This window comes from Thamnophis sirtalis, unplaced genomic scaffold, assembly GCF_051295495.1.
Source record: "Thamnophis sirtalis isolate CommonGarterSnake01/CBP01778 unplaced genomic scaffold, rThaSir2_p1.2 scaffold_1, whole genome shotgun sequence".
Classification (NCBI taxonomy): Eukaryota; Metazoa; Chordata; class Lepidosauria; order Squamata; family Natricidae; genus Thamnophis; species Thamnophis sirtalis.
Window position 1 is genome coordinate 51,662,135 of NW_028261381.1, and position 24,999 is coordinate 51,687,133.

The following is a 24,999-nucleotide window of genomic DNA, read 5'->3' on the forward strand; positions in this document are numbered from 1 at the left end:
AAAAAACCTAAAATAAATGAATAAAATACTTGGGGCAGAGAAATCATATGAGAAGCACTGGATCTACTACAGGGCTGGAATTCTATACTTTTCCAGATAGTGGAGAACTCCAACTCCCAGAAGCCCCAACAACAATAAGAATTCCCATTCAGGAACATTTAGAGGATTGCAAGTTTTTTTCAGCTTTGATTTAGAATAAACTACTTTGGAGTCAAGTAGTAGAACAATTAATCAGTGGAAAAACTTGCCTCCAGAAGTTGTGAATGCCCCAACACTGGAAGTCTTTAAGAAGATGTTGGATAGCCATTTGTCTGAAATGGTATAGGGTTTCCTGCCTAGACAGGGGGTTGGACTAGAAGACCTCCAAGGTCCCTTCCAACTCTGCTATTGTATTACATGTATAAACTGTTCCAAATGAATTAATGGGGAGAATACAGTCCACACTGGGCAATTTTCCACAAGTCCTGTTCTCTTTTATCTTGTTCTCTCTCTCATTTTCATGAGATTTCTCATTAGACAACCAGTCATACCTGATGTAGACCAAAGCATGCATTTTTGAACCACAAAGATGTAAAAAAGAAAAAAAAGCCCTTTACTCATCAATGATACATATTATAGCTGAGCTGATAATTACAGGATTACCATTGTACACACAGAAAACTTTGACAATTATACCGAAGCACCACTAAAAGCTGTACTTGTAGGTTTTGTACAGAAAAAAAAGATACATTCCTAATTAACTCTAAGAGCAAAAAGAATCCATTTATACTCTTATCTGTTCTGAAGAATCAGCCTGAAGAATTGAAAATCTTTGGAACTCTTATGCCCCAATCATAATATGCCTGATTGAACAATAATTTATAGATCAGGTTAAAATATTTTTGGTGAAAAGATGGTGAGCTTTAATAGGAAGGCTTCAATATTAATCCTGAGGGAGTTGGAGCTGAAAACCCTGAAGCAAGGACTTCAAATAATGACTTGAGAACTGTAGAAAGAGTGTTGCTTTAATGAGAACTATTAAATTACTCAGTAAAAAAAAATCAGGAAGAAAATTGGCTAATAAAAATCCTTGCCTTTACTGTGTGTATACTAATGTTCTGAATTTGATATAGGAAGAAAAGTATGACATACATATAGATACGACAGAGATTTAGTGAATATCTTCCAACATATTGCAACTGAAGGATGCACTTTATATGCTGAAAAGAAAGGCAGGTAAAAGAACAAACAAAAATTATATGTTACATCCAGTTGTGGGATTCAAAAAAAATTATTACCGGTTCTGTGGGTGTGGCTTGATGGGTGTGGCATGGCTTGGTGGGCATGGCAGGGGAGCAATACTGTACAATCTCCATTTACTCCCCACTCCAGGGAAAGGTTACTGCAAAATCCCCATTCCCTCCCAATCAGCTGGGACTTGGGAGGCAGAGAATAGATGAAGGAGGGCCAGTCAGAGGTGGTATTTACTGGTTCTCCGAACCATTCAAAATTTCAGCTACTGGTTCTCCAGAACTGGTCAGAACTGCTGAATACCACCTCTGGTTATGTCAGAAAGATCTGCACCTTCTTAGAAAGCCAAGAGAATAAAGTTGGTAGAGAACATGTGGTTAAAATAGTCAGAGATTTGAGGGAATTTTTTGAGCCTGGGAATCTGGAGGGACATTTGCAGAACAATGTAGAACCAGAAGAGTTGGACCATCCATTTGTAAGCCAGCAGCAGCCTCTCCTCAAATTAAAAAAGAATGAGAAAAAAGTCTGAAGACATCAAGCCAGTCTTAATATATTAAAAGCAAGGCTTAAATAAGCATACATCTTTTTTTCAAGATTATTGATAACATCACATCAGAGCAAATGTAAAAGCAAATACAGGTAATCTTTGACCTACAATAGTTCATTTAAAGACTATTCAAAGTTACAACATCCCTAAAAAAGTGACTGACTTATGACTGTTTTTCATACGTTAGATGCAGTGTCCCCATGGTCATGTGATCAAAATTTGGATGCTTGGCAACTTACTCATATGTGTGTATGATGACTGCAGTGTCCCAGAGTCATGTGATCACCTTTTACGACCTTCTGACAAGCAAAATCATTGCGGAAGCCAGATTTACTTAACAACTGAAGTACTAACTTAACAACTGCTGTGATTCACTTAACAACTGTTGCAAGAAAGGTTGCAAAATGAGGCAAAATTCACTTAACAACTGTTTCATTTAGCAACAGTAATGTTGGGCTCAATTGTGGTCATAAGTCGAGGACCACCTGCATTTTATTTTTTTCACAGTAGCTGACAGGTGAAGCCAGTAATACCCAGAGCTATCATTGGTATAGTTACCACAGTTTTCTCCTTTTCCTACAGTGTCATGAGATACTATGTCTTTAGATTTTAGTATAGAGTTCTGAAATGTTAAAGGGTTCACTGCTATTTTGATTGTTATGCATCTTTTGGTGAAAATGGCTCGTTTTCATACCACTGCATTGTTTTAGCATATGCTTTTCAGTACAGCGTATGTGTGCATCTTCAAGCCACCGTTAATTGATTCTGGGGGTTCCCTCCCTCTAGCTGCTGACATTAGCCTGGTAGTTTTTCATTTGAAACTGCGATCCTCGATGAAACTGTTCCTAGTATCCATTGTGCGCCATAGACTCTTTTCCAATTTGAAGGGAACATGTTGCAATGCTGGACACAGAAGGAGCAGACTAATTCCCTGGAAAGGGTTGAGGGGTTAGAAGCTGCTACTGATATTCATACACTGTATATCTTTAATACTACAGACTGCTGAGAGGAAGGATATCTACCTTAATCCCTATGATATCTAGAACCTTATTCCACTCTCTTGACATAAGATAAGAAGGGAGCCTTCCTCTCCTGGTTATGGGAAATGGAGACCCAATTTAGATTGTCTGATTACTCATTCTGGGATGGGAAGGGATCACTGTGGTTACGGAGGAGGAGGAGGAGGAGGAGGAGGAGGAGGAGGAGGAGGAGGAGGAGGAGGAGGAGGAGGAGGAGGAGGAGGAGGAAGGCAGAGACTCGGGATAGGGAGAAAATTTCTGAATCTGGGAATGAGAAAGAACCTTTGGAAACAATGCAAAACAATAATAGACAGACAGTGTGTTCACACAGTATGTAATAAACATATAGGTAGCCCTCATTCAATCAAGAGAGCAAGAAAGGGGATTAAAGGCATCGTGAAAATGGAATAAGTGACAGATCCCCAGGGAATGGTACATTTAGTAGCCCAGAGAGGATGTTAGAAAAGTTAAATCTTTAAAATGATTTGTAGTTGGCAAAGGATGCTAAGAACTGCAAAAAGGATTCCATCAAAAATGTTCAAAACAAAAGAATGAAAAATAGGGAAGCTGACAAAAAGAGGAAATGTTGAATGGCCATCATTCTTATGTGAAAGTCATCCATATTATTGGTATTTAACTTTCACATCAGTTCTGCTATCATAGAACTGTGTTTAGAGATCTCTCCCACCATCTAAATTTATTCTATTTTTGTTCTGTTTAATTCCTGCCCTTTCTGATACAGAGGTACTCTGTCTTAGTGATTGATTGAATCTCATCCAACTATCTTTGTGACAGCAAGTTTGATATGAAGTGACATAGATGAACATCAATTATCCCACATGAAGTTAGCATGCGGTTTCATATAATTTCTGTATAGGAAATCTATCATACTTTAAGGATTTACACATTTATATTACAACTAAAAATAAATAATCAAAGCATTCTTTCAAGTAAGTAATGAAAGTATTTTAAAATGGATTAAAGTTTGAAAAGATTGTCTCAACCTACAATTCTACACTGGATTTATATGATTTACAATGTAGTAATATACACATTTAATTGTAAATAAGTTTTATTTAATTTTATTTGAAGAATCATTTGTGGAATAGAGGTAGGTAGGTAGGTAGGTAGGTAGGTAGGTAGGTAGGTAGGTAGGTAGGTAGGTAGGTAGGTAGGTAGATAGATAGATAGATAGATAGATAGATAGATAGATAGATAGATAGATAGACAGACAGACAGACAGACAGACAGACAGACAGACAGACAGACAGGTGTGTGTGTGTGTGTGAGAGAGAGAGAGAAAGAGAGAGAGAGACAGACAGACAGACAGACAGACAGACATAATTGTGCTTTACATATAAAACTCCTAGTGCCTGATGGAGGCAGAATAGCTAAAACTACTTTATAATTACTTTTGAAGAAGGCACCATTCCAGGAATTTGGATACATTTATTCAGCTGACATGCAGGGGAACAATAATTTAGTTTGTTCATTCCCTCTGAATATATCCGATGAGATCATAACATCAGAAAGAAATCTGTCAAATCACTATCTTATTTTTAAAAAGCCTCTCAGACTTAACTCCAGTGTTTGCAGCCCCTTTATAGCTCTGTTTTCCTGGTAACAAGGCCAATCATGGTTTTATTGCTTGATGTTTCATGTTCATTCCCTTTATCAGCAAGTTCTTCTGGGTCTGTGCTAATGTAGAAATATCCCATGATGGAGAAAATAACAAAGACGATAAAAAGGAGCATGGCAAAAAGGATAAATTCAGCCCACTGGGGAGAAAAAAAGATTAAAAAAACATTACTTCCATTATTTATCTGCTTTCAAGATTTATATCCTGCTCTTATTCTGATAATACAATGCAAACATATTCAGCTTCTGACACATTTGCCTGAACTTGTAAGTTGTATAGAAGGGGGAAGTCTGCCTACGAACTATCTGGGAGATTTAATCAGCATCTTGCTGTTTCCTGGTACTGGTGGCTCAGAACGTGATAATTTGGGTTGTGGGGAAACGTACATGTATCCCTGGAATGATTATAATGAAATTCTGTACATATAGAACAACGCCTGTAGTATGTTGTTAGTAAATGATACTGTAATTAATTTTTTGCACTATAAAACAATCAAAAGTAATTTATCTGGGATTACTGGTCAGAGTCCTCCTTTAAGTTCAAGCACTTTATACAGTCAAGCCTATATAACTTCAACATTATAACTCCATTTTGCTGGGTTTTCATTGTGTCTCATCTCAACTCAACTCACAGAGTTGTTGCTGTTGTGGGGAAAATAAGAAGTGGAAGGTGTGTTTGATATGCTAGCCTCCTTGAATTATTTGTAAAATGGATGCAAACAAATAAACCAACTAAATAAATAATAAATAATGCAGATTATTTTCAGGATCAGAATATGCAATTCAAATGTGTAACTCCTTAAACTTTTTTTCCAAACTTGATTGCTGAGAATATTCCTTCATGCAGAACATTTAACATCATGAAATGTCTTGGCAGGATAATCTGTCGAGCTCAATCCCTTTCCTTATCCTGTAAAATGAGTCCTTATTAACTTGTTTAGTTTTAGTAAATATTTTGTAGAACAAGTTGATGTGGTGAGGTTTATTTGATTCTGATGATGCTAGAGTTCTGACACAGTTCATTAACTTGGAGCATAGCAGCATGGAAAATCTGACTAGAAGAACATTTCAGCATTTGCAGATTAGTGCTAAAAGCAGATGATACACATATTTGAACATATGTGTCTATATGCTAGCCTACATTTTGAAAGAGTACCCCCTAAGCATCACCTCTCCAATGGCTGTACTAGAAACCCTTATTTTCCATCTCGCTCATTTTCATCTGATGCATATTAGCTATAAAGATTATTCCTGAAAGCAATTAAGGACCACTTGAACTAAGGAATTGTCCCAACACTGACATAAATTACTTTGCTCCTCTTTAGACAATAATTGACCCAAGATGGATGATCTGTATCTCAGATAACCTCAAGTGGTCATCAACCATCTTTTTAGAACTAATCTAGTCCCCTCTGATCACAATTATTAAAAACTGAAAGGGGCTTATTTAATGTAAATAAGCATAAGCAATAATATGCAAACAAGAGCTTGCCCACATATACACATTTCCTTCTCCCACTTTTTTTTCTTTCAGCCTTCCTTTTCTGCACCATCCATAGCAGCCTTCTATCCTTCCTGCGCTGCCTTCCTTTTAAGTCATTTAGATACGATGCTTAAAAGGAAAGGAAAGGCCAACCATTTTATCAGTGGATGGGTTAAAGAAACAGAAAGGAAGGAAGGAAGGAAGGAAGGAAGGAAGGGACTGTTTCACCAGTTCACCAGTAAACTGAGGAAAGAATAATTCACCATTTCTCTGGTTCAGCAATAAAATGGCTGAAGAGGGCAGTGACCAGAGAAGCAAACTATCAAGGCATTGCCTATAACAAATGAAGCATATCAAGTGGATTGTAGAGTATTGATTGTGCTTGCAGAGATTGAAAAACACTACTTTGACACAGAACATGAAAAGATTGGAATATTAAGACCAACACTGTTTACTCCTGCTTTATAAATTAAAATAAAAGTAAACTCTCATGTTGGGACAAGAAAGAGATTAGGATGAGCCTCAAGTATAAGATACTTTGCTGAATTTCATATTTTCCATATTCTGGAATACCTTAGCAAAATTGGCTGGAGGAATAGCTAGCAATGTTCTTAATATATAACCCCCCATGTTTAACTGTTGATCTTATTAATAAAACGTATTAAACTGTGGGTTTGTTTAAATCATTATTCATTAAATAAGTGTAGAATTGGCTGGATTATCAGAACATGCTAAATTATAAATTGCAACAGCTAGGTTCACACAATACTCTGTATGAAAACCAAACAAACCACATTATGCTTTAAAATCCTGGGTGAACCAGGTAACTGACACAAATAATACAGATACCGTTATTTCACAATACTGTATGTGATAATCATTGGAGCTGGCAAATTTAGGGGGGGAAATCATTTCGAATTCTGGAATGATCTTTATAGCGAGTAGGTTGATGTAACAGAACCTTGAAAGACTGCCAAAGCTTCTCAGCTCTACTTATATCTAGTGAATTAAGTGGAGTTTTGTGTTTTTTGCTGAAACCACTAAGGAATATTTTAGGACATGGTTTTGCTCCCTCCTCTGTTGCCCAGATCTATGAAACGATCATCACATGATGATTGCTTTGCATCACACGTAACTCCCAAATGGTTAGGGTATGCCAGTGTTTCCCAAAGTGTGGTACGCGTACCCCCAGGGGTACGGGAAGAGTTTGGTGGGGGTACGGACGGATTATTGAGAAATAAACATAAGGAGTGTACTTTAACATCATTCTGGTTACAAATGCAATATGTGTATCCGGTTTTAACAGAAAAAGTCCTGAAATACATCTTGCCTTTTCCAACTTCATATTTATGCGAAGTTGCTTTTTCTGCATTTGTAGACATTAAGTCGAAAAAAAGGAACAGACTATTGGACGTGGAACCGCATCTCAGATTAAAATTAACAACCAGGGAACCAAATTATGATAATCTGTCATCTCAACGTAAACAATTTCATCCTTCTCATTGAATCAAATAAATGTTCTTTATAATATAACTTTTGTTTATTTTGCGTATGTACCAAAAAAATAAAAAATAAATATATTTTGATTTTTATTAAAGCATATGTTTTTTATGAGGGGTACTCAGTGTTACGAAAATTATAGAAGGGGTACACATATGTCAAAAGTTTGGGAAACACTGGGGTATGCTATTAAATAGGAGAAACAGTTTCAGGCGGGCAATAATAGTTTCTTTCACATCAAATCACATGAAACAATGTCAAAGATCAAGGATATTTTGGGGATAATTTAGGGCTGTTATATTTAGCCAACAAATATTCAGTTGAACACTAGACAGCAGCAAAGAGATATTTTAGCATTAGCTTTTCTGCTCTCGAGTGGTTTCCTGACTTTTGCATCCAGTTGTGGTAGCCATAACTAGAAATGCAAACGAGTTTAGCAGTTCTCATCAGACAATAGAATTTCGTGCTGGGATGGCTGTCCCTTTCAAGGGTCGCATATATCCAGAAATGGGTGAAAATCTAGTGTGTATGGAGTGCTCACTCTGCAAAATGCTGAAAAATGATTGTATAAGAATCTGATTCTGCAATTTCGGAGAAATTTGATGGCCTTGACAAACATATAAATTGGCTCTTAGAAGTCTAGATCAATTTCTTCTCTTGTTTTTAGTTTCATGTATATGAAGTGTTCTTTTTTTTTTAACCAATAAATGCCCATTATTACTGGTACGAGATGGGTGGATGGACAGTCAACCCTGGCCCAAAGTTTTTTTTTAACTATGATTTTGTGAAAGTGGGTACAACTAAGTGGCACTAACAGCATCCTATTGTAACATCTGCATTGCTGCTTAATTAGTTAATTACTCATTTGTTCAATGGCCTTACTCTCTCATCTGTGCAGGTTAATCACCCACAATTGTGATGCCTTTCTTCCTCTCAGTATAAGTTACTTACAAAGTTATTTCTGCATTTACGACGTATCTTGGAAGTCAAGTGTCTTCATCATGCTTTTTAGTGTAGACAATCAGTCTTTCTGCCTGGCAATTTTAATTTGGTTATCCTTGTAAGAATTTGATTTCCATTGTGTGCACTTCTACTATTACCTGCCTATGTTCTAGAATACTGATTTGACAGTTACGTGGATGTGTGCATGCACTATATCAATGTTAACTCTGTTCTTACCAACTCAATGCCCCAGTTTTATAGTACAGTAGTCCTGTGACAAACATGGATAGGGTCCTACGAAAGGCAAAACACATTAATCTGTGATTAATTTAGCTATGGCTCATTCAGTTGATCCATATGCTTGGGTTCACACAACATATTAAACAGTTAATCTCATGAGTTGGTTTTATGTAACATGTACATCTAAAATATGGTTGGCTAATTTGCAACTCAGTGTGTTTTATGAGAATCTTGGTAAAATAGCCAAAGTGTTTGCGCCTGTATTTTAAGATGGAGTGAAAGAAGAGATGCTTGGGCAAGGGAATCTTTTTCATTCCTTGTAACACAGTCACAAAAATAAGGAACTTCATTTGACATGTTGGCTATCTCTCTTGAAATAATCAAGCTAGTGAGTATAACATGTATCAGTTTGTAGGAAAGGTAGGAAGACTCTGGATACTGATGAAATGCATTGTTGAAAAGGACATGAAGGAACAATGAAGTGTACCAATGTAACTGTGGATCTGAGGGAAATGGATTAACATCTTTGTTCAGTTATGAAACTCACTAAGTGATCTTGGGTCAACCTCCTGGCCTACTCGTATTTCCTGTTGCAAGAGAGAAAATGTGATAAATGTATTTCTGTATTTCAAGGAATTGAGTAATATATGCTAGCCATACCTGTACCAGAGGTGCAGATTGGGCAACAATGAGCACAATAATATTTCCAAAGGCCACAGTTAACAACCATCCAGCTTGCAGCACAGATTTCATACTAACAGGAGCCTGAAAAGGAGAAGGCATAAAACATTCTTAATTTTTTGGAAAATTGATGTTCAATATTCCCATTCAGTACTACCCTGGGACTAGCCCACCTCCTTTGTCAAAGAGGAACACATTGTGGTTCTGAGCCTGTGGCCCTTTCAGCATTCAATAATTCCTGCAGTCAAATATACCAGTGGATTCAGTGGGGGAACAATTGCCATTCTGGAACATTGTTAGCTGATCTGTTCATACTAACCAGGAGAATGATGGCTCACTTATACAGCATATCCTTGAACATCACTGTTTGGTGCTACACTTATTGAGGGATGAAGATATGTGGGTAAATTCATTTCAAATCATTATCAGAATATGGCAACCTGAGAAGATGGGGATTTTGGGACTCAAAATATTGTTTCTCTCTCCTCTGTTCACCTAAGCAGTATTCCCCTACTTATGTCCAATGAGGATTCTCTTTATAATTTCATAGGAATTGGAACAAAAGTCTTTGAAAATACGTGAAATTAAAAAAAAATCCTAGAATTGGGGAAATCTCATATAGTCTCTGAATCAATGTTTCATCTTGCTTTTTCATTGTCCCAGGGTAAAACTGGATGTCTAAGATAAATTGTTTTAATGTTTTACGGTTACTTTATTTTATTTATTGCTGGAATCCAGATTGCTAAATTGTTATGTAAATAAGCTGATATCTGCTTGCCAGAGAATTGCAGTGTGTACATTCTTCTAATGATCAAGTACATCAAAACAGGCCCAACTTTTGGCTTAGCTATCCCAGCACTATTCAGACTAACAGCAGCTTTCAGGGGTCTCAGGCGGAGTTGGTTTGTTTCTCTCATCTCCTGACTCATTTTTAAAATGGTTGGAGATACCTGGATCAAATATGGGATAGGTAAAGCTTTTACTCTGCCCCTGCCTCTTTTCCCCTGACATCTGTGCAAACTGATCCACAAGTATGTCAGCACAATGAAACATTGTGACTAAGGGAACATTTGAGAGAAAGAGCACATGGCCCAACAAAAACCTGCTCCCAATTATCTTTCCTGCCATGTGGTTATAAGCCTTGCATATTACTAAATTTTTAAGTTGAAAGGATTAGTGAGGATTACTTAGCATAACACAGATTAGTTTTTCCAATTGTGTAATAAATGGTAAATCATCTATTGTGACAGTTGCTAATATTTCTCCTGATTCCTGGAAGATACAAGGTTATCCCAAGAGGCCATTGTTCCTATTGGACTTGAAATTTCCATCTGTTTGACCTCATTTATACTTCAGAATATAATTTGCCATTTTTGAACCAGATCTTGGTTTATTTATTCAAATGTTCATCTTTTATGATCTGTAGAAAGAATATCACCTCCTCCTCTTCTTTTTTAAACAATACCTTATTTGGATATCAAACTGAGCACCAGCAAATTACCATGTTTGCACACAATTAATGCTGCTTTATAAAGCCACTCCTCACTGGTAAGTTTGTCATTCAGAAAAATAGTGCTTAAGCAATCCACATGACTGAGAGAGATGCTGCAAAGATCACCTCATCTCATTCAGATCAAGTTTTCTTGTGCAGTCATGCCAATATTACTTTTACTCCAGCATGCTTTTTTGTCAATCATAAAAAATTCGGGCTTAAGCACATTTACACCCATTTGGGCGCAGAAAATTAGTCAGAAAATTATTTTTTGCAACTGTTTATTACCATTTATTACCTTTGTATCCACAAATGGTCGCTAACTGAAGTAGTTACTAAATGGCTGTATTGTGTATTGTGGCTATATTGTGCTTAGGGGCAAGATAAATTGAAAGGATAGCCCTGAGAAAAAAAATAACTAAGAGGACTAGAAAAAAGATAAAGTGAATATTGGCAGAAGTCTAGCTGGAAGAAAATGAAGGCCTAAACTGTAACATCTAAGAAAAAATCTACTCTATTAAAAAGAAACACAGATACGTAAATGTGGGCAAGCAAGCTAATTACACCTGCCCTGAGTCATTTAAATGGAGCAATGGATGCGATATGGAAGATGAGAGTATTGTAAAGCAACTCACTTTCTCGGGGCAAATTAGAATAGAATAGAATAGAATAGAATAGAATAGAATAGAATAGAATAGGCTGGAAGAACACTGGAGGTCTTTCAGATAAGTGACTGTCTAGACTCTTAAAAACATGCAGTGATGGAGCACGATTTCTGGTAGCAAGCTGTTCCGCTGGTTAATTGTATTCCCTGTTAGGAAGTTTCTCCTTAATTCCAGATTGCTTCCCTCATTGATTAGTTTTTAACCATTGTTTCTTGTCCTGCCCTCTGGTGCTTTGGAGAATAATTTGACACCCTCTTCTTCGTGGCAGCCCCTCAAATACTGGAATATTGCTGTCATGTCACCGTTATTTCTTCTTTTCTTTAGACTAGCCAGACCCCAAACCTGCAGCCATTCTTCAGTGTCCCTCACATGCCTTCCACAGAATAAGTTCCATCATGGCCAGGTTTGATAATGCAAGTAAGTCCAGGCCCCTTCTTACTTTTGTGTACCGGCAGTGTATTCTGGCAGAATATTTGGTCTTTTAATGTATTCATTTGTTTTGTTTTTACAGGAAAAAATTGTAAATCTACAAAGTTGGTAACCCCAGAACTGGGAAAAAGTGTCCCACTCTTGTCCTTTTTTAATCTCCTTTTCACCAGCATCCTGGTGTTGCGTCAGAGGATGAGAAATAGCAATAGCACTTATATACTGCTTCACAGTGCTTTACAGACCTCTCTAAACGGTTTACAGAGTCAGCATATTGCCCTCAACAATCATTTTACCAACCTCAGAAGGATGGAAGGCTGAATCAACCTTGAGCCTGGTGAGATTCAAACTGCCAAATTGCAGATAGCTGGCAGGCAGCAGAAGTAATCTGCAGTACTGCATTCTAACCACTGCACAATTTTAGCTCTTAAATTAAATAAAAAAGTATCAAAGAGAGGATGCCTAGAAAAGTCCTAATTTTGCAGGACATCTCTGAAAATTCATCTCAAAACTAAGAGAGTTACAGTAATTTTCTAGAAAGTAATTCAAATTACCTGTTTTGAAAGGTGGAATTATTTTAACCCCAACTAGCCATTCAGTTGTTTTAGACTAAAAATAAATTGCAGATAGGCTTAGGCTGGTGCTTCCACAATACATTTAACATGGTTAAGTATATTGAATGAATAGGACCAATTTCTAACCTCGGGGTCACAACTGTGTTTTATGAAATGTTTTTCATATATACAATTAACTTCAAATCCTTTGTTTTTAGAAGTATGAAATAAAATATCATTTTTAGCATTAAATTTGTTGGAGGTATCCTTAGAGCATGTAACATGCTATACTAGTTATAATTAAGCATCTCCAGTTGCGCTGATGAAGACATCAGCAAAAAGCAGATTGATTGACTGCTTCCTCCACCTCATAAGATGCTGGCAGAGTCACCAGATGGCTGGCCCAGGGATTCTCTGCCCCAACCTTCAATAAAGAGCGAACATCTGATGAGGGCAGTCTTGTTCACAGAAAGAAATATTGGACAGAGACGTGAGCATTATGATTCCTAGATCAGTGCTTCTGATTCTTGGCAGTTATAAAAGGCGGCTGGGGAATTCTGGGAGTTGAAGTCCACTCAGCTTCAAGTTGCTAAAGTTGAGAAACACTGCCCTAAGCCATAATCTCAGGCATACTTATATACTGATTACCAAGATTAAATGGGGTCTGGACTGAGGTGCAAACTGCACTGACCTTGCCATTTAATCTCTTTGGATTTGGTTTTGGCAGATAACCTTTTGCAACCTTCCATCTTGGCCTCTTATTTACTAAGGACTATTATTTATTCAGGATGTCTTCTTTGTATGAAGTCCTAAGAACTGTACCTGGGAGTAAGAAAAAGCAAGGCCTGTAATGGAGAACATCACTTCCCCAGCTGATATTAACAGATACTGTGGAATCTGCCATGAAATATGGACATTGTTAGCTGGAATATCTTCTATCTTCCATGCTTGGAGTGTCTCTGTAGAAGTCTGATTGGGAGGAAAAATAGACATGTTGGTGATGGATTAGCAAGTCCAAGTTAATGCAGAAGTTAGAATACAGTGGGGAAAAGCTTTCATTCTTAAAATTATAGCAGGGCTGTCCTCTTGGGCCCATTTAAGAATTATGAACTTACTGATTGGACTGAAATAAAGTCATTATTTCAAATGTCAAATAAAGCATTAGCAAACTCTATTTTTACTGGCAAAATGTGGCCCTGTTTATGAGATGTCCTTAATCACCATATAGGGAGAGACAACAAGGTTTCTCTTAAAAGCTAAAAGAGGTGAACAGTAATTGCATTATTCATTGGGCTGTGGAAAAATGTCAGGAATCTTTTCCAAAGAAATTTGGAGCTGGCAAAAAGATTGGTCATTTGAAGTAACACTTCTAATCATTCACATTCTATGGGTTATCCAAACTGCTACACCATTATGCATCATTCTGCTTCCTTCTGCATACTTCATAAAGTACAATAGATCTACAGCTGAGTGCAATTAATTATAGCAGGCAGCTTTGGACAAAATCAGTGATTTTGTAAATGATAAGAATAGATATATAATGAAATGAAATATTACCAGGAGAAAATTAAAAATGGGCCAAATCGGATAGCATCAGTGGCAGTGTTTTACCATCCTGAGATATGCTAATGAACTCTTGGTTAATCACAGTCTTGTAATCTAGATTCCCCTTTCCTCTGGGTGTAATGCAGATAACTTTACAAAAAGTAATATGCAATTACTTAAAAGTTCTTAAATTTTTGCCCAATCCAGAATATGATTATTTGCAGGTAAAGTTGTTTCAATATCTAACACAAATAGTTACTATGAATGAATAATGAACACACCAGAATAGGATACATTTTCTCTCAGATGTCCTATTATCCTTTATCATTGATAGAAGTTAGAATCCAACAACCTTTTATAGGTCACATGTGTATAATATGTGTTCCCACTGCAGCTTCTGTAAAGTATTAGAAACCTAATGCCCAACAAGGGAACAATTTCTATATGAAATATCTAATTTTTGCAATTTGAGAGATCTATTTCTCTATATGAAAGACAAGCTTTTAGAGCTTCAGAGCTTAGGGGAAATAAAAGTGAGTGAAATGAGTTTATTGGAGAAGGCGTTCTTTATAGAAAGTGTATAGAGAAATATTTCTCCCTCTTGCATAATACTAGCTTTCAGAAACCTGAAGTGAAATTGATTGACAGGAGAATCCAGCCAGTCCAAAAATATGTCTTCATTCAATTGATGCCCCAAGGCTGTATTGATCGTCATTTGGCTTAGGTTTCTTTAGATGATTCAATAATGTTTCCTTGATGCTCTTGTTAGATACAAAATTCCACTGAACCCCAAGGTCATTTTTCAAAGTACAGATAGTCTTCATGTCAAGACTTTTCTTCAAGACTTTCTTTTAAAATTTTGATTAATTTCAATAGGGGGTTAATCAGTGGATTTACTTAGGAATCCATCAATAAGCTATCAACAATAGACCGCAGGGCTTGGTTCAAGTCTACTCGGAATATCTAAATAGCAATATTTAGCTGCTGCTTCTTGTGCCATATTCGTCATCGGACATTGGTGATCACATTGATGAGCTTATTTTTATCAACAGCCGAATGAAAAAGTGCTGCTAAGTTTTGTCCAAACCAGTCCCTTAGATTTTGAAGTCATGATGTTCTTCTTCTGCCTGGATCTCATTTGTCTTCGATCTTTCCCTGGAGGAATAAGTGAAGGATGCCGTATTTTTCCGGGTATTGCATCACCTGTCCAAAATATTATAACTTTCACTTTTTAATTGTTTTGATTATTTGCCTTGGCTTTCCCAAGTGGCGTGTCACCTCCTTGTTTCTGATTTTGTCAACCTAGTTTATACGTGACAGCCACCTGTAAATCCACATTTCAAATGCTTCTAGAGCAGGATAGAAAAGATGTAACATCTGACAATCCTGATTTTCAATCTTAGGCTTAAGTTGTGGCTGCAGAAGACCTTTTTCATTTTGAAGAATGCTGTTTGTGCTTTCTCTATCCTTCTCTTTATTTCAGTGTTCATGTCCCAACTTTCATGTAAATTAGAACCGAGGTAGGTGATCCTTTCAATTTTTTTCTAGTGGAATTCCTTCCAAAGTTATCGGTGGTAAATTAATGGGTTCTTTGCTGACCACCATGATCTTGGTTTTTGAGGTGTTAAGCTTCAAGCCATAGATATTTGTGTGACTCTGTTGATGAGGATCTGAAGGTCTTCATGCTTACTGGCAAGCAGAACTGTATCATCAGCATATCTTAAATTGTTGATCTGAACACCATTTACTTTGATTCCAGCATCAATGTTTTCCAGTGCTTCATTGAAGATTAACTCAGAGTAGATATTGAACAACAGCGGAGACAGAATACATCCTTAACACACACACACACACACACACACACACACAAACACACACCTAAGTCATTGTGCTTCAATCCTGAGTGTATAGTCTTCATATAGAATGTCAGATTGCCTAATTTTATACATGATTTTGGTGGTTGCTTCTGTGGTCTTGGCAAATATTTATTGAAATAAAAGGTTCTGTTCGCCAAACCTCAATAGTAAATTCTATCAATAATGAATAAGTGTGCTAATAAATCACCGGGGCTGATTTTCAACTTAGAAGATGAGATTGACCAGACTCGAATTCTCTTCTGAGAAGTTGGAAGCAGTTTAGAAGGCTTTAGAGGACAAATAATAAAACATCAAATATTTATTAAAAAATATAGACAGAAGACAATCTTTGTCAGGCCCACAAGATTTCGAGGAGGAAGTTTAATTTTTGCCAAGTAGCCTTTGCTCACCTTTCCCTCTTTTTTATAGTCATCTGTTTGAAGTCAGAATTGAGTTTTCTATTAAAAGAAAGACACTATTATATCTAGCCACCCATGTGTTTATCCAGTCATCTGTTCATCAAGCTGTTTATTTTTCCATAAACTGAAAGGTTTGTAACTCAATCTAGTGCATATTTATCCAGAAAATAATCCTCCTGTGCTGTGCTCAGTGGGTTTTGATCCCAGATAGACAAAGGATCCTAGCCTCAGTATCCCATTCCTTTTTCTAGTCCACATTATTCAGTTCAATCAACAAAGCAACTAAATGAATAAAAATGAATACCTTCCCTATTAATGGCAGGGAAAGTTTAGGCATAATGTAAATAAATTGATATTGTTCATGGTTGCTGCCAACTTTGGAAAGGCCCTGTTCAAGCTATCATACAGGCCTTCCCAATGCTTGCTGTGGGGCCCATCCATTTGATCTTACAATGACACAGCACAAGAGGCAGAAATTGTCAGACGTCCAATGCTGAAAACGAAAAATGAAGGCAAAGCAATGCAGTAATGAATTTTCTCAGAATATTCTGAACATAACAGTGAGAGTGATCATTGTGATTTCTCTTGAGAGTGTTGAGCCATAAAATGAAATATTTAAAACAATAAGGCTGGAGCCAATGAATCTATACATTTGCTCATCTATGACAGATGATCTACTCGAACTGCATTTGATGCATTCTCAAGAAAATGTGCTTAGAATTTTATCCAAACTTTTAATGATGACAACAGGAGAATTATATGTATATTGCCTGTTTCACTCTGATTTCTGTGGGATTTAGAAGTTCCTAACTTTTGGTATATCAATTGTTGCATTTACGTAAAAATCTTTGGATAATGCTTGTAATATGAAGGTCTCATTTGTTTGCAGCCTAATCTTATCCCTATGGGGTTTTTGGGGGAGAAAACAAAATAGATTTATTTCAGTAGCTGACTCAATAGAAATAGAAAAGGCATATATATTCAAAAGACAACTTACTTGTGTTAGGACAACTGTGTATGAAGCTCCAAAATCTAGAAGGCCAAGCTTCAGGGCAGATATTTCTGCTCTCATTTGGAAATTTGCATTGTTGTACCTAATATAGAAAGGAAAAACAGTAGTTCCTGGTTAGCTTCTCCTAGGCAGAGCCATTAAAAATATCTTTAAGATGATGGGGAACAATGAATAATTGTTCAGTCTACAGTAAGTATGTACAAATTTCTTAGGAACCAGGTTATCGATCAAAATCTATTTTACACTGTACTCTAAATTGCCATTATTGTTTAACTATTTATTTCCTGGGATCCTGGTGACATAAAATTTGCAATTTGCAATTTTAATAGATTTGTATGCCGCCCAATCCCGAAGGACTCCAGGCGGCTTATATAAAAGCAATTAAAAGATTAAAAAGATTAAAAACATAAAAATCCTCTATTTTCTAGTGTTATTCCAGCCCACTGGCTAGTCTACATACTGTATGGGACTGAAAGAAATTTTAATTCAACTTTGGAAGAGTAACAGGTCCCCTATCAATGTAGCAGAGTATTCAGCAGCTGGGTAGGTACATCAATCACATATTCTCTCAGAAAAAGGAATAGAATCAGTGGTAGGTTACGACCGGTGGTGGGTTATGACCATACCGGTGCCTGCCGGAGCACCAGGTACCATTCTGGTACAGTGCTCCAGAGGCCCACACGCCCACTTGCGCTGCTTACCAGTATTTGAAATTTTTGGGGCTTCTGTGCATGCGCATGGAGCATACACCGCCTGCCCGACACTCCACCGAACAGCTGGAGCATCGCAGAGGTGTTGCGGAGCATTGCGGAGGGTAGGTATGCATGCACGTGTGCGCGCGCGCTGCACACATTCATGTGGTGGACATCCGGCCCCATTGCACCATATCAGTTGCAATGGGATCCGGAACCCACCACTGAACAGAATGTAGTTCATTGTTTTGCAAGGAAGTGGTCCTAGGTTCAGATAGAGAGCTTTCTGGTTAGTAGACCTAAATGGAGAGCAACAATGATAAATATTTGTTGTTTGTTTGTTTATTGGATTTATATAAATGACACTGGGCAACAGTTTTGAAGGACAATTGTAGCCTCTGCTGATATACTTTGTTTAGCAAACATCTGTGCATCTCTCCTAATGCTTCTCCCAGCACAATCTCTCTTGTTTTCCCTTTTCAGCTATAGAATGATTATAATGACAAACATAATCAGCTAGAAAATCTAGCCCTGTATCTTCCTGCAAAGAATAGAATACCCTACATCCTTTCCTGTACAGCCTAAACTTTTTCTTTTGATAGGGCAAATAGAAGCAGTAAATTGTAACCTAAAGTCTCTCCCCACACCCTCCCCGCCCAATCTTCATAATCTTTACCACTTGTGAATGAAAGACTAAATTATGTAAAGCAGTTGACATATTTGGAGGAAATCATGTGAGGAAAAAATGATTCTAAATGAGACATGAAACTGCTGTTTTATTTGGAGGGCAGAACATTTATCTAATACAGTGTACCTGGGCAGTGCTGACTTTATAGAGATTATTGTGTATTATTGAATAATTCTTTTAAATGAATATGTGTGGGGCTGAACTTATGAGGATCTCTTTCTGTCCTTTCTAACCATGCTGAATACTTTTGTGCAATGTAAGTGGTGGATATTCCATGTATCCATTGTTGATTAAGGAAGCCCATATATATATATATATATATATATATATATATATATATATATATATATATGTGTGTGTGTGTGTGTGTGTGTGTGTGTGTGTGTGTGTGTGTGTGTGTGTGTGTGTGTGTGTGTGTGTGTGTGTGTGTGTGTGTGTAAATACACACACACACACACATATTCAGTGAGCTTCTGTAGTTGAGGATGGACTTGAACCTGGATGTCCTAAGGAAATTATGAGGTATAGGGTCCCTATCTATCTCACATGCCAGGATTAGGGGGGGGATACCAGGGAAAAATATCCTCCTGGAAGATAGATGGTTACTATCTATCTTGAGTAATAACTAGCAAGCAATTTACTAAGTAGGAAAAAGGAGTCCAAATGCATAAAAACAAGAGGACTTTTGGGAAATGATGTTTGAGACTTCCCATTATCCACCCAATTATTTTATCCTTACCCAGCATTTATCAAGGTCAATGCACAAGTAAAAATAAGACTATTGCCTTGGTGGAGCAAGACCATCTATTACATGAACAGTTACTCCCAGGACTCTCTTTCCCTAGCCATTCATTCATGAAGAGTTATAAAAATGAGTCTGAATATAAATAGATATGGTCAGACAGAACCAAAATAATTTTTCTAGCGTGGAAGCAAAATGGAGGACCATAAGCAAATAATCAAGGCTCACTGCTCTGTTTTTTGAGACATAACATACTGGAGGAGTTCTCCTTCAAAAGTGACACACTTCTGCAGGCAAAGAAATACACTCATATTTATACATTTCAGAAAGGAAATAATGCATGCATAAGTAATAACATAATAGATCTCAGGTTACTTCCTGTCCTTCTGTTATCTACAAAGAACAATGGTCTTAGATAGAAAAAAATAATTTGCATATAGAGATGCAATGGGAATGTTCTAATAAAACATTACAAGGAATCACTGTAAATTAGATTTTGCAAGGCCACATTATTTCTGTCTTAACTGTTCCATTCATCTGAAAATTGATCTCTCTCTCTCTCTCTCTCTCTCTCTCTCTCTCTCTCTCTCTCTCTCTCTCTCTCTCTCTCTCACACACACACACACACACACACACACACACACACACAAACACACACACACACAGACACACAGACACACACAGACACACACTAGCAGGAATAGGCAACCTTTGGCTTCATGCAGGCCTTGGGTGAAATTAAATTTTTTCTGCAAGCAGTTAGACTTGTAGTAAGAACTATCTGTCCCTTTCCTACAGCATGATATTTGGGATATAGAAAAAAGGAAAGAAGGATGTCATCTTTTTTTCAGATAAGAAACCAAAACCATGAGTACTAATGCCACCTTTATTGTAAGGTTATAGTAACAGAATCTTGCAAGCCTGAAACAACCTCTTCTCTCATGTGCCTTTACTTTCCAGACAACTAAGGAATGTTCCTTTGGAGATACTAGCTTCACCTCCATCCCTCCTTTGGATTCATTTCCTTTGGATTTCATTTCTCAGATTGATGTCTAGGCTGCTGACTTTCCTCCAGTCCCTCAAGGAATGATTATTCCCACAAACTTTTACTTTGCTTGAACTGCACTTCCAAGAAACAGCTCTTAAATAGAAATTTCCCCATTTCTGTTGTATATTAATTGAAGTCCAGGATACAATACCAGTCACAAAACAGAACTTTTATTAGAGTTGGGAAAAATTCATAGGAATTTTCATAGAATCCCACTATCAAGTAGCATTTTACAGGACATGAACAAGGAAGCAAGAAACACACAGACTTGAATAAGGAGATTTAATACAAGGATTAAGGGTAAGGGTAATCTTGGAAAGTGAAGTACAAACCCTCAGCCCTCTTAGAGAGTTCACTAAGGCACCAGTCTCTGAATCTTTTCTTTCCAGGCTTTTTGTAGCCTGGACTGAGCTACTGTTTATGATGTAAACTGTGAATGAACTCTTTTCCCTTTCATTGGTTTCAATGTCTATAATTTCTCTTATTCATTTCTTATCTCTCAGAATCTCTCACACTCACCTTCCCCTTGGCAGGATCCTGTAATCTGAAACACCATAACTTTTGTTAACAGTGGTGAACTCCTCCTCATCAAGCATGATGCCAACATCCCATTCCAAGGTATTAATGAACCTGTAAATAAACTTGATTTCATCATGACAGAAAAGGAATAAAGCAAAAGAAAGCATCCAATAGTTGGCCAGAAGCATGCAGTTAGAGAGGGCTTCATCTACACCTCCAGTTTTGAGAATTAAAATTGCTAACCAAAAGTCCACAAACTGATAAGTGTTTTCCTATCCTTATATAGGTATTATATAACCTTAAGATAATGCAGTATTATGCCCTTCCTTGGAAGAAAGTGAAAATTGTTTGTACTCTCATTTAAAAACATTCAGAAAAACATTAATTAAGAAAAAAACTATGGGTGGGGGAAGAGGGAGAGAGAGAGAAAGAGAGAGGGGGAGGAGGAGAGAGAGACAGGGAGGGGTAGAGAAGGGGAGAGGGAGAGAAAGAGAGAAGGAGGGGGAGAGAGAGAGAGAGAGAGAGAGAGAAAGACAGAGACAGAGAGACAGAGAAGACTAAACATGATTCTCCTTTATGACTTTTCTCTAATCATTATGTAATTATTCTTTCCTAGTCATGAAATCAACATTTACTCTGTTAGAAAGGAGTTCCATTCTCCTGATTTTAAGAGTTACACTCAACACCAGAAGATTCAACTGGGATTAAAAAACAACAACCCAAGAATCTTTTGAGGGGGCATGAATGAAAGATTAATCAATATATTAAGAACTCGTAACTACTCAACCTCTTGACAGAATTGGTGACTGGAAGCTCTTGTGGGCTTTTTGTGTAAAAATGAAAAAAATTGACCTTGTTATATATGGTTTTGATGATTAGACAGAATAGATTATAGAAAGAAGACTAATATGATGTGACTTTGGAAAAGAGAGTTCAAAATATATCTGAACTTTGCTATGAAGAATATCAGAAGCTACTCCTTCGTTTTGCTTTCTTTTCTATTTTTCTTCAACTTTTTTTCTATTCTTGCACTTTTTGATTTTTCTTTGACTCCTTTCTTTTTATTTTTCTCCCTTACTATTACTTAATAAATGTCTTTCTTAACAACAGAAATTTTGGGCTCAACTGTGGTCATAAGTGGAGGACTACCTGTAACGAATGTATAACCCTAAGCCCTAAGCAGCTGATCCCTTTAAATTTAGTTTATTGGGGGAAGAGGGTTCCTATTAGTTCTGACTTATATTTTGCAGTAATACCCACACTTGATAAAGTAACTTCCCCTAAATTATTGTCCTCTGGACCATATGGATTTGGGCTTCACATTCTGTAATTCCCCATCCAGTATGGCCAATGGATTATCAAACTTGAAACCCAACATATTGAGAAAGCACAGCATGGAGAAGGCATGGCAGAGATGCAATTAAATGATGTTGTTGCACTGACAGGCCATCAAAGTGCTCCGGTGTAATGCTCAGCCAATTCCCATGATCTTTGAGCAGAGAGGGGCTGCCTGAAAATTCTGCTTATGTCAGATTCCTCTCCAGTTCATAGGTTCTATTCCTTTTGCCAATTAAAGGATCATATATAGAGAGAGAACAGACCTGGAAAGAGAAGAGACCTCATAAATCAGATGTTGGTCAGTGTATGTTATAATGGAACGATGAGTCACTTGCTGGCAGAATTTAATGAAATTTCTCATCGCCTTCTCTTATGGATTCCAAATCTCCAAAGTGGGGTTAAGTACAAAGGCCTCAACCTAGCTGTTGAACCTTGTGTAAAATGGAATTCCTCCCTCCCCCTTTCTCTTTCTCCTTCCTTCTACAAGAAGAATGATGTTATCTTCTTTTTCCATATGAGTGAACAAGCATCAGCAAATGGGTAATGATAGCAAATTGTTGCTCTGCTCCTGCAAAAGGTATAGTTTATTATTATAATACAATTGTATCACAGCGGCCAGTTGTTTCGCCGGATTTGGCATTGGTTACTAGTCGGGCCCCACCCAGGGGCCTAGGACGTCGTAACGTATTTTCGTAATATGCGTGCAGATCCAAGCAGTGCGGCTTTTTGCATTTGACTGATGGTGATTTTGTCAATTTTTAACTGTTTTAAATGTAATTCCAGTGCTTTTGGATAGCACCCAGTGTGCCAATTACCACTGGAATTACCAGTGCTGGTTTGTGCCATAGTAGTTGAATTTCGATTTTTAAGTCCTGGTATTTTGCGAATTTTTCATGTTCCTTCTCGGCGACCCTGCTATCACCTGGTATTGCAATATCTATGATTGTGACCTTATTTTTCTCAACCAGTGTGATGTCTGGTATATTATGCGCTAGTATTTTGTCCGTTTGTATACGGAAATCCCACAAGATCTTGACCATCTGATTTTTGGTGACTTTTTCAGGCTGATGTTCCCACCAGTTTGTTGCTGTTTTAATATTATAATTTTTGCACAAATTCCAATGGATCATTTGTGCTACTGAATTGTGCCGCAATTTATAATCAGTCTGTGTGATTTTTTTACCACAGCTGAGTATGTGATCAACAGTTTCATCAGCTTCTTTGCAAAGTCTGCATTTGGCATCATCAGAGGATTTTTCGATTTTGGCCTTAATGGCATTTGTGCGGATAGCTTGTTCTTGTGCAGCCAGGATTAGTGACTCTATTTCTTTCTTTAATGTACCTGTTGTTAACCATAACCAGGTTTGTTCACTGTCCACTTTATCTTTTATTTTTTCCAGAAATTGGCCATGCAGTGCTTTGTTCTGCCAACTCTCCATTCTTGATTTTATCAGATCTTTTCTGTATTCTTGTTTCTGTTGGGCCTTCAGTAGATTTTTGTTCTTTACTTCGATTAATAGATGTTCTTGAGTTTCTTTTAAATAATCAGCCAGTGCATGTTTTTCTTCTTCAACTGTTTGTTTCACTTGTAATAATCCTCTGCGACCTGATTTTTGGGGCAGGTATAGTCTATTAGTATCACCACGTGGATGTAAACTGTAGTGCATTGTCATTAGTTTCCTGGTTTTTCAGTCCAAAATGTCCAAATCAGCTTGTGTCCAGTTAACTATACCAGCTGTCTATCTTATAACTGGTATTGCCCAGGTATTTACGGCCTTGATAGTATTTCCACCATTCAATTTAGATTTCAAAATTTTCCTAACTCTGTTGGTGTACTCTCGCCTGACAATAGTTTTTACTTCTCCATGCTTGATGTTATCCAACTGCAGAATGCCTAAGTATTTGTAGGCTTCATTTTCGTTGCATTTAATTAGTTGGCCATTGGGCATTTCAATTCCCTCACATGCAGTGATTTTGCCCCTTTTTATGGATACAGTGGTGCATTTTTCCATGCCAAACTGCAATAAAATATCGGTGCTGAATACTCGGACTGTGTTTGTCAATGATTGGATTTCTATTTCTGACTTTCCATAGAGTTTCAAATCATCCATATATAGCAAATGCGAAATTTTTTCAGCTTCTTTGGCTGTTTGGTAGCCTAATTTCATTTTTTTTTTAAGATTACTGATAGTGGGATCATTGCGATGATGAAGAGAAGAGGTGAAAGTGAATCACCCTGGAAAATTCCTCGCTTGATATTAACCATTCCGTAGATCTCCTTCCCTACTGCCAACTCAGTTCTCCATTGTTTCATCACGTTTTCAGTAAAGGATGTAATATTTCTGCTAATGCCAGTTGTTTCTAAGCATTTTATGATCCAACTATGTGGCAGTGAGTCAAATGCCTTTTTGTAATCAATCCAGACCATATTCAAGTTCGTTTTTCTGTTCTTACAATTTTCTAATATCATTTTATCAATTAGGAGCTGATCTTTCGTGCCCCTGCTCCTTCTTTTGTTGCCCTTCTGCTCTACTGGCAAGGTTGTTTGTTTCCAAATAATCCATCATGTTATCTGCAATAAGGCCTGTGAGTAATTTGAAGGTTGTTGGCAAGCATGTTATTGGTCTGTAGTTTTCAGGTGTTGTTGTTTTAGTTGCATCTTTCTGAATCAAGTATTTTTTTCCAGTTGTCAACCATTCATCAATTTGGCCCTTTTGTAAAAT

At 37.2% G+C, this 24,999-nt stretch overlaps 1 protein-coding gene across 4 annotated transcripts in view; it reads right to left on the reverse strand.

Moving 5' to 3' along the window:
- Window positions 1-1,108: 1,108 nt before the first annotated feature.
- The window catches only part of SLC15A2 (solute carrier family 15 member 2), a 114,961-nt gene continuing 91,070 nt past the window's right edge, over window positions 1,109-24,999 (reverse strand). For 2 of the 4 annotated variants that reach the window (XM_087711842.1, XM_087711835.1), the window contains 5 exons: window positions 20,939-21,049; window positions 17,235-17,331; window positions 13,240-13,386; window positions 9,260-9,364; window positions 1,757-4,574 (listed from right to left, as the gene is read on the reverse strand). In XM_087711842.1, coding sequence (XP_087567968.1) covers window positions 4,398-4,574; window positions 9,260-9,364; window positions 13,240-13,386; window positions 17,235-17,331; window positions 20,939-21,049 — 637 coding nt within the window. In that variant the 3' untranslated portion in view covers window positions 1,757-4,397. Of the gene's footprint in view, window positions 1,727-1,756; window positions 4,575-8,596; window positions 8,654-9,259; window positions 9,365-13,239; window positions 13,387-17,234; window positions 17,332-20,938; window positions 21,050-24,999 lie in introns of those variants that run through there. The other 2 variants (XM_087711847.1, XM_087711838.1) reach the window with 2 other exon arrangements.